This window comes from Hypanus sabinus, unplaced genomic scaffold (assembly GCF_030144855.1).
Source record: "Hypanus sabinus isolate sHypSab1 unplaced genomic scaffold, sHypSab1.hap1 scaffold_248, whole genome shotgun sequence".
Taxonomy (NCBI): Eukaryota; Metazoa; Chordata; class Chondrichthyes; order Myliobatiformes; family Dasyatidae; genus Hypanus; species Hypanus sabinus.
In genome coordinates, this window is record NW_026780602.1 from 102,912 (window position 1) to 113,073 (window position 10,162).

General features: G+C 44.5%; 1 protein-coding gene across 1 annotated transcript; it reads right to left on the bottom strand.

Moving 5' to 3' along the window:
- Positions 1–1,591: 1,591 nt before the first annotated feature.
- On the bottom strand, positions 1,592–8,708 carry LOC132387994 (gastrula zinc finger protein XlCGF49.1-like). The gene is made up of 2 exons (XM_059960334.1): positions 8,683–8,708; positions 1,592–3,593 (listed from the first exon to the last, which is right to left on the bottom strand). Exon 2 carries the CDS (start codon positions 3,183–3,185, stop codon positions 2,415–2,417), a length of 771 nt encoding a protein of 256 aa, XP_059816317.1. The 5' UTR covers positions 3,186–3,593; positions 8,683–8,708; the 3' UTR covers positions 1,592–2,414.
- Positions 8,709–10,162: the final 1,454 nt, after the last annotated feature.

The following is a 10,162-nucleotide window of genomic DNA, read 5'->3' on the forward strand; positions in this document are numbered from 1 at the left end:
GCCAACACAATTCACTATAACTTTAGAAAAGGGTTCACCGAATGCAGGTACATGCCACTGGGGTGAGCTCATTAGGTTTACCCACAACTTGACAAGTGCCTTTTGGAAACTCTTATTCAGGGTAAACATAACTTCATGAGTTAAAGCAAACTGATCTGCTAATCCAGCAGATTCCTGCGGAGTGGCAGCATCATTTCCATCTAAATACGCCTTTATGTCATCAGGGACGCACCTTTGGAATTCTTCAATTAAAACCAAATCTCTCAAGCTGTTAAAATCATCATTTACATGTTCAGATGTGCACCAGTGGTCAATAGACACAAATTTCTCATAAGCAAATTCCGTATATCTGGTTCACAGATTTCTTCAAATTTCTAAACTTTTGCCTGTCTGCTTCTGGGACCAACCCATAAGCTTTGAGCACAGCCTGTTTCACTACGTCATAATATGTGGTCATAATGCGTGGCCATGTGGTTAAGGTGTTGAACTAGCAATCTGAAGGTCATGAGTTCGAGCCTCAGCCGAGGCAGCTTGTGTGTCCTTGAGCAAAACACTGAACCACACACAGCTCCTGCACATTTATAGCCCAGTGGCGATGATTGGGGCAGCATAAATAAGTAAATAATAAGCTGCTTCAGCAACTGTCAAAGCAGAATAGGGTTGCTAAGCCTTCCCCTTAAGTACACTATGTAAGAGAATTTTCTGTCTGCTTTTCTGCCTCTTTAGCCTGAAACTGCCTCTGCCTTTCTGGAGCCTCCATCTTTAATATTTCTAACTTCTACTGGAGCTCAAGCTCACGAGGTTTACATTCAGGAAACACCTCCAACTCCTTCACTTTAAACACATCCTCAGATACGTAATGCTCAGCTATTATCTTCTGCATCTGTGCCCTCCTCATTGTCAATTTCACCTTAGCAAGTATTAACATTCTAGCAATACTCAACAACTCAATCCTTCTGGTGTCCTCTAATGCCTGAGAGGTTCACACTTCCAGATATCTATCAACATCCATTGCTGCTGGTTTTCCGCACACAAGTAAATCAAAAGGGATTTCCCCAGTGAAATTGATAATTAATCAATCCTTAAATTTGTCATATCCCAGACACAGCCCCATTTTGTTACAAACCATAATGCTTTAGAAATGAACCAACAGCAAAAGACTACTCCCAGTGGCCACACATTTTAATTCCACATCCCATTCCCATGCTGATATGTCTATCCATGGCCTCCTCTACTGTCAAAATGAATCCAAACTCAGGTTGGAGGAACAACACCTTATATACCGGCCGAGTAGCCTCCAACATGATGGCATGAACACTGACTTCTCTAACTTCTGTTAATGCCCGTCCTCCCCTTCTTACCCCATCCCTGACATATTTAGTTGTTTACCTGTTCTCCCCCTCCCTCTGGTACTTCCACCCCCACCCTTTTCTTTCTCCCAAGGCCTCCCTTCCCATGATCCTTTCCCTTCACCAGCTCTGCATCACTTTCGCCAATCACCTTTCCGGCTCTCAGCTTCACCCCCACCCCCTCAGGCCTTCTCCTATCATTTGCATTTCACCCTCCCCCCATTACTTTCAAATCTCTTACTATCTTTCAGTTAGTACTGTCGAAGGGTCTTGGCCCACAACGTCGACAGTGCTTCTCCCTATAGATGTTGCCTGGCCTGCTGTGTTCTATCAGCATTTTTTTTGTGTTTGTATTTCCAGCATCTGCAGATTTCCTCGTGAGTGTTATGTGTATGTATGTGTGTAAATATAACTCCCAAACTTCTGAGCTCAGGGGAAACAAGGCTTGGAGTCTGGAGATGTTAAAGTATTAAAGTTCAATTCATTCACAGAATAGGTGATGTGAGAGAGATATTTTTGTAATCCAGGGTAAATGTTGAGAGAAGGCAATTATGTTGTATTCCACAGGTTCCATGGTGGTAAAAAGAGAGAACAGTCACTCTACATTTTATCCATCATCTTTACAAATGTACATACGAATTATCACCTAAAATGAATTGTCATAAGGGGTATCATCAAATGAATGACTACGCCACAGCCAGGCAAGGGTTAACACATGTCTCCACAGGATATCCCAAATCAGATCCACTCCTGTGGATCAAATGAGGTGACAACCACACATTCGATGTACGGTGAATCGATAATTAGCCCACCCTTGTGAGTGAAGGAAAGTTCCAAACAGTGATCCTTGGCTACTAGTTCCCTGGTTTTGATCCTTCCATTTTTCCTCCTTTGTCTCCGTCTGACTCTGAGTGTCTGTGTCCTCAGTTAAAACTAAACAAGCTGCGAGCGATGTAAACAAGCTGCAAGTCAGACTGATTCACCTTCTTAATCTCTCTCTCTCTCTCTCTTAAAATGACAGTCTACAGCAAACAAAACCAAAGGATTCATAACAATGGCCTCTCCTTACTGTGAACTGACTGGTGTGCCAAGAGGTGGGATGACTGAGTGAACCCTTTCCCACATTCTGAGCCTCTCTCTAGTGTGAACTCGCTGATGACTCTGTAGGGTGGATGACTGAGTGAATCTCTTCCGACAGAATAAGCAGGTGAACGGCTTCTCCCCAGTGTGAAGTCGCTGGTGTCTCTGCAGGGTGGAAGAGTCAGTGAATCCTTTCCCACACACTGAGCAGGTGAACGGCATCTCCTCAGTGTGAACTCGCTGGTGACGCCGTAGGTGGGATGACCGAGTGAATCGCTTCCCACATTCTGAGCAGGTGAACGGCTTCTCCCCAGTGTGAACTCGCTGGTGTCTCCGTAGGGTTGAAGAGTCAGTGAATCTCTTCCCACAGACTGAGCAGGTGAATGGCTTCTCCCCAGCGTGAATTTGCTGATGTACCAGTAGGGTGGATGACAAAGTGAATCCTTTCCCACACACTGAGCAGGTGAACGGCCTCTCTCCAGTGTGAACTCGCTGGTGTCTCTGTAGGGTGGATGACAGAGTGAATCCTTTCCCACAGACTGAGCAGGTGAAAGGCTTCTCCCCAGTGTGAACTCGCTGGTGTCTCTGTAGGGTGGATGACAGACTGAATCCTTTCCCACAGACTGAGCAGGTGAAAGGCTTCTCCCCAGTGTGAACTCGCTGGTGTCCCTGTAGGGTGGATGATTGAGTGAATCCTTTCCCACAGACTGAGCAGGTGAACGGCCGCTCCCCAGTGTGAACTCGCTGGTGAGCCATTAGGTCAGATGACAGAGTGAATCCTTACCCAGAAGTTCAGCAGAAGACCAGCCTCTGCCCGGTGTGAACTGATTGGTGTGTCCACAGGTGGGATGACCGACTGAACCCCTTCTCACACACAGAACAGGTGAATGGCCTTGTCCAGTGTGAACTTGCTGATGTACCTTTAGTTGAGATAACCGAGTGAATCCATTCCCACTGTCTGGGCAGGTGAATGTCCTTTTTCCTGTGTAAAATGATGGGCGTGCCAGTTGGTCAAAATCACCGAGTGAATTCCTCCCTACAGTTTGAGCAGGAAGGGTGGACAATTGGATCCCTTGCTCCACTTCTTAAGTATCTAGGCAGAGACAACAAAACTGGCGTGTCGTTTTTGAGCTTCCTGGAGATGAATTCCTTCTCATTTTTAACCTGTAAAAAAATTTACAAAATCCATCAATGGGTTTACGACAACATTTCAGATGAGATTACTTGAGTTGCCAAGGTTTGATCTGGTATCACACTGTTACAGTGAGGTTCACCCCAAGTTGGACAGAGAAATCATCTCCTGACTGGGCAGAGAGCTGGTATCTGGAATGACCATCAATTATCTGATGCTCTTCCTGTCTCTATAACAATGGGGCATCTCTCCCATCACCAGTCTGTGACCTGGCTCAGTTTGACTCCCTCCATTGGTATTATTCCCGGCTCCTGCTGAGCGGCATGTGTTCCTTGTCCCACAGTGACTGAAACACTCTCATGCAAATTGTCTTTCTTGACGTGCAGCTGGGATCTTCTCTTGTGTATTATTAACAAAATGCCACAATTTTAACGCCATTTAAAAAATTCCCACTGAAGTGACTGGTTGCTCCGCACATCTGTTAAAAGGACTTAGAGTGAATTTTTGTATTATTTCAGGTGCTTGTCGCAATCATAGAAAATTTCAACACAGAAACAGGCCCTTTGGGCAATCTAGTTTGTGCTGAACTATTTAAACAGCCCACTCCCACACCCCTACCATCCAGGTATCTACACAAACCTCTTAAACGTTAAAATCGAGCTCGCATGCACCACTTGTGCTGGCTGCTCATTCCACAGCCGGATGACCCTCTATGTGAAGAAGTTCCTCTCATGCTCCCCTTAACATTTCACCTTTCACCCATAACCCATGGCCTCTGGTTGTAGTCCCACCCAATCTCAGTGGAGAAAGCCAGCTTGCATTAACACTATGTGTGCCTCTCTATCACAATCAAATCTCCCCTCAATCTTCTACATTCCCAAGAATAATGCCCTGATTTGTTCAATCTTTCCTTATAATCCAAGTCCTCCAGACATGGCAACATCCTTGTGTATTTTCTCTGAAATCTCTGAACTTCTTTTACATCTTTCCTGTCGGTAGGTGACCAAAACTGCACATAATACTCCAAATAAGGCCTCACCAATGTCTTCTACAAGTCAACATAACATCCATCTATTGTTGTCACTACTGTGGTTCATGAAGGGCAATGGGCTAAAATATTTCCTTCCATCCCTATCTAACTGTGATACCACTTTCAGTGAATTAAGGACTTGTATTCCCTTTCTTCTACAACACTCCTCCATGCCCGATCAGTCACTGTGAAAGACCTCCCTTGGTAGGTCAGACCAAAGTGCCACGACTCACACTGGTCTGCATTAAATTCCATTTTCCATTTCTCAAACCATTTTCCCACCTGGCCCAGATCACACTGCAAGCCATGAAAGTCTTCTTGCAGCTGCTAAACCCCCAGTCTTGTTGTCATCCACAAATTTTCTGATCCAGTTAACCACACTATCATCCAGATTACAGATATAGATGACAAACAACAATAGATCCAGCACTGATCCCTATGGCACACAACTAATCACAAGATTACAGTTATAGAGGCAACCATCTGCTACTACACTGTGGCTTCTCCCAAAGACAGTGTCTCATCCAATCTACTGTCTCATCTAGAATGCTGAGTGACTGAACCTTCTTGACCAACCTCCCATATGAGACTTTATCAAGTGCCTTGCTAAAGTCCATGTAGACAACATCTACTGCCTTGCCTTCATCCACTTCCCTGATAACTTCCTCGAGAGACTCTGAAAGATTGGCTAGAGCCATACTGTCTATCCTTTATCAGTCCACATCTATCCAAATACTTACAGTATATACTTGGTTCCTGCACCCACATTCCAATAACTTTCCCAGTTCTGATGTCAAGCTCACCAATGGATAACTTCCTAGTTTATTTTTACAGCCTTTCTTGAACAGCAGAACAACATTGTCTGTCCTCCAATCCTCCAGTACCTCACCTGTCACTAAGGATGATTTAAATATCTGTGCTTGGACCCCAATAATTTCTGCACTTGTCTTCCGCAGGGTCCAAGTGAACAACTTGTCAGGCCCTGGGGATTGATCCACACTAATTTGCCTCAAGACAGCAAACCCCTCCACCTCTGTAATCTGTACAGGGTCCATGAAGTTGATGCGGCTTTGCCTCACTTCTATAGACTCTGTGTTCATCTCCTGAGTAAATATGGATGCAAAAAAATTCTCCCCAAGTCTAGGCTATCCTTCATGTGGATTACCATTTTGATCTTCCAGAGGATTAATTTTTTTTCCCTTGCAATCTTTTTTGCTCTTAACATATCTGCAGAATCCCTGAGGATTCTCCTTCACCTTGTCTGCTGGGGCAACCTCATGCCTTCTTTTATTTCTTTCATAAGTGTTCACTTGAATTTCCTGTATTTCATAAGTACCCCATTTGCTCCTATCTGCCTGTACCTGGTATGCACCTCCTTTTTATTGATCTGGGAGAGGAAAGCCAAAGAGGTGATAGATCTGCATGGAGGGAGGTGGGGGTAAGGAGTGTTAAATTAAAGTTGCAGGGGGAATGGGAGCCTGAATAACAGAACAGATGGTGGTGGGGTTGTGGAGAAAGATGTTGTTCAGGCCTCAGACAAAGTCAGGAATGAAAAAGTTGAGTGTGGTGCAGTGAATATGCTGAGCCCTGTATATTTCAATACAAGGAGCAGCGTATGAAAGGTGGATGAGTTCAGGGCATGGATCAACACCTGGAATCAACACAAGGATCTGGCAACTGTCGATTGGGACAGGCTGCTTTATGGCAAAGGTGTGCTTGGTAAATGGGAGACGTTCAAAGCAAAATTCTTAAAGTAGAAAGCGGGTATGTCAGAATCAAAGGTAAAGATAGAAACTGTAGGGAAACTTGGATTGCAAGAGATATTCAGACCCTGGTAAAGCACAAAATGGAATTACATAACAGGGATAGGCAGTCAGTTTCTTATGGAGTATAAGAAATGCAAGAGAACACATAAGAAATAAATCAGGATGGCTAAAAGATGGCATGAGGTTGCTGTCACAGAAAAGGTGAAGGATAATCCTCAGGGATTCTAGTGATAGATTAAGAGCAAAAGGATTGCAAAGCAAAAAGTCGGTCCTCTGGAAGACCGGAATGGCAATCCACGTGTGGAACCAAAGCAGATGGGGCAGATCTTAAATATTTTTCAAACTCAATTTACTCAGGAGATGGACAAAGGGTCTGTGGGAGTGTGGAAAAGCGGCATTAACCATTTCAACCCTGGGGAAAAAACACTCCTCTGGCCACTCACACGCTCAATACCCCTCATCATTTTATACACCAAAAAATGTCTCTAAATATAAATAAGGAAATTATACATTGCACAACCTACTTTCCATGATTCAGTACATTTACACAGACAGGTGTGTAAAAAGGGCCTAACAAATATCAGGGACAAATGGGCCCAATTCACCCCAAACACGAACTGTTCCTGCTGCTACCATCCAGGAAACGGTACCACAGCAAAAGGACCAACAGGCTCTGGCACATCATCTTCCACCAGGATCATCACTGATTAATTCATGCTGATACAATTGCATTTCGATGTTATATTGACTGTCCTATGTGCAAACTATCTATGTAAATTACACGTTGCACATTTAGATGGAGATGTAAGGTAAATATTTCTACTCCTCATGTTTATGAAGTATGTATCTAATAAAGTCAATTCAATTCACCCTCTCCACTATCTGTTCTGTCATTCTGGCTCCCATTCCCTCTACAACTTATTTTAACTACAGCACCCCCTCCCCTGCTCACTACCACTAGTAAGCCTTACCACTAGGTTATTCATCCCCTCTTGTTCTGTTCCTCTACCTGACGAATCCCCTATCAGGCCTTTGACTTTCCTCTGCCAGGTAGTTCCCCCCAACAGTTTATTAAGTGCTCCACCTGTTGTTGTGGGGGATGGCCACTAGAGTACTCTGCGATGCCTATTTAACCTCATTCCCCTGCCTGATTCTTACTCAGTTTCCTGTGTCTTGTGGGTGTGACTCACCTCTCTGCATGTCATATCTATCACCCCCTCCAACTGCTGGATAATCTGGAATTCACCCATTTCAAGTTGCAGCTCATTGAAGTGCAGGGTTACAAGCTGCACAATCTTGTAGGTGAGGGCATCAGGGACACTGGAGGCCTCCCCTCCTTCCCTCCTATACCCCTCTAATTTGTAATAATCTCCCCTCTAATTTGTAATAACCAGTGTGCAGATAAATCTTGTACTGTGCATTTTTTACCCAGTGACAATATGTGCACAGTGAATTTTATATAGAGAGGTATTCATTTTCACAGCTGGCAAATCACTGTTGATAAGTACTTTGATCGAGTTCATCTGCATTCTCACACAACCTATGTAGCAGGCCTGTTACAGGAAATGGAGGATTTTCTCACCAAATCTTTTGCACATTGTCCATATGTGGTTTGCTTGCTAAATTATGCTTTAAAAAGTCAGATTTCCAAATATCACTCCACTTCTTCCCACTTGCAAATTCTCCAGCAACTTTTGCATCACCAAAATGCAAACAGGCATCACTAGTTTCTGTATTCTACATAAATATTCCCCCTGAATCCTCCCACAATGACTGAGGGTGGTGAATTCAGTGAATGCAATGCCAATGTATATGAAGGGAAGGGCCGTTCTCTGTCTCACTGGAGTCTGACACATTTGTGATGTGAAAGCTACTTGTTGCCCGGGGCAAAGTTGTTTGATGTCATTACGTACCCAGAGAGAATGGGACAAAACATGTTCTCACCGGTCGAAAAGTCCAGAGCAAGAGGAGGTAAAGGAAGCAACACACACAAAATACTGCAGGATTTCTGCAGGCCAGGCAGCATCTGCGGAAAAAAGTACTAATGCAGATTTTCTCAACTGGTGATGTAAAAGATTTTTGTTCCCTTTCTCCGAGTTCCTAATCCTTGCATTCAGATAGCTGGAGCTCAGCTCTGTCTGAGAGATCCATCGGTTCCCATTCCCTCATCAGCCGGAAGCTCCCCGGGGTCCGTGTACGGATCGTGGGGCTGAGAGAGGGGGAAGAGGGCAGGACTGTCCCGTGATTGCGGATCACGGTGTCCGAATTTCACAAGAATCGTCCCGAAGTCGCTGCTTAAGAAAACACACGGAGATTGGCTCCTACCTGCAACCGACATTTTCAAAGCCTTCAGTGTACTGCGCGCATGCGTGATACACAGTGACGTCATCATCCTGACGCCTGCGCATTTCATCGGCGCTTCAGCGCCGGTGAAATTCTTAACGCATGGCCCCATGGGTAGTCACGGTGCCATTAAACATTTCTGCAAGCACCGGTTCAATGTCCATACCTCATTTTTTTTACCGTGGGTATCGAAAAAATCTGCAGCTGTTTAACGCAGAGAGCGGCTCCCATAAACAATATACTCAATATGAACGTGTATCTAATGCCAATGTAAAATGCAGATATAAAACACAGGAGATTCTGCAGTTGCTGGATATTCCTCTCCAAAATTACTGCCTGACCTGTTGATTTCCACCTGTGTTTTGCAGAAATTAACCACCTTTTTTTTTTCGATCAACCAGTTTCCAAATGCTTCTAATCTTTCACCTTTAACCACATCCTGCTGGTCTTATTCGTCCTCCTCCTCTGGACACCATCTCTCTCTGGAGCCCGTGACTCAATCTGGCAAATCTTCGGTTTCTGACTCTGCACCATCGAAGATTCACTCGCTAGTCTGCTGTCAGACTTTAGAGGTGCATTGTGTTACGAGACCGCAGGTTCGTTTACTGTGAGTGTCGCTTTAAGTGGCTGAGTGAGGCGGAGCTGTGACGTCAGACAGAAGCTGCGGCAGCCTGAGGGAGCGGGTGAGGGAGCGGGAGAGGGAGACAAGCTGTTGGAACTTCAGCGTATGACTGCTATAGGCTGCAACTCTTCCATGCCCAAAAGGTTGGGTTGATTTGATCATCGGCACGCAGTGCACAACTGATCTGTGACTGTCACTTCGTATCATCCATGTGTGTGGATTTGCTGGAGTATCCTGTGGTGTCACTTTTGTCGGCCCTTACCTGGAATCGGGGTGTTCTGTGGTAACCACTTGAAGACGATATTCCTGTTACTGTCACCTGGTGATATTTCTAAGTGGATTTCGGAACTAATCGACGGATAAGATCTTCGGCGACTGTTATTTCGTTTACCCAGCGTGGAATGTGTGTGGAATTCTTCGTAGTTGCCTTATCTCTACGTGTTCGTGTGGATTTACAAATCTCTCCTCTCACTCGCTTATTCCGTGGATTACTGAACTTTTCCACTTTACCATCTGAAGACTTTAAGCATTGTTTCCCAAGCTTGATAGTTTGGGAGCTATATATACGCATTACACAGTTAACTTCTGTTTACTTCCTTTAATCTTTTATATTTGGAGTAGATACTGTTACGTACCCCGTGACGGGTCAAAGAACCAGCAGAAATAGGAAACAATGTATTGCTGTAAACTAATGCTGTTTATTAGTAACTACGCGATACAGCAATATAAATGCAGATATATCAAACAGGATAGCAATAATTATGTGTGTGTGTGTGTGTGTGTGTGTGTGTGTGTGTGTGTGTGTGTGTGTGTGTGTGTGTGTGTGTGTGTGTGTGTGTG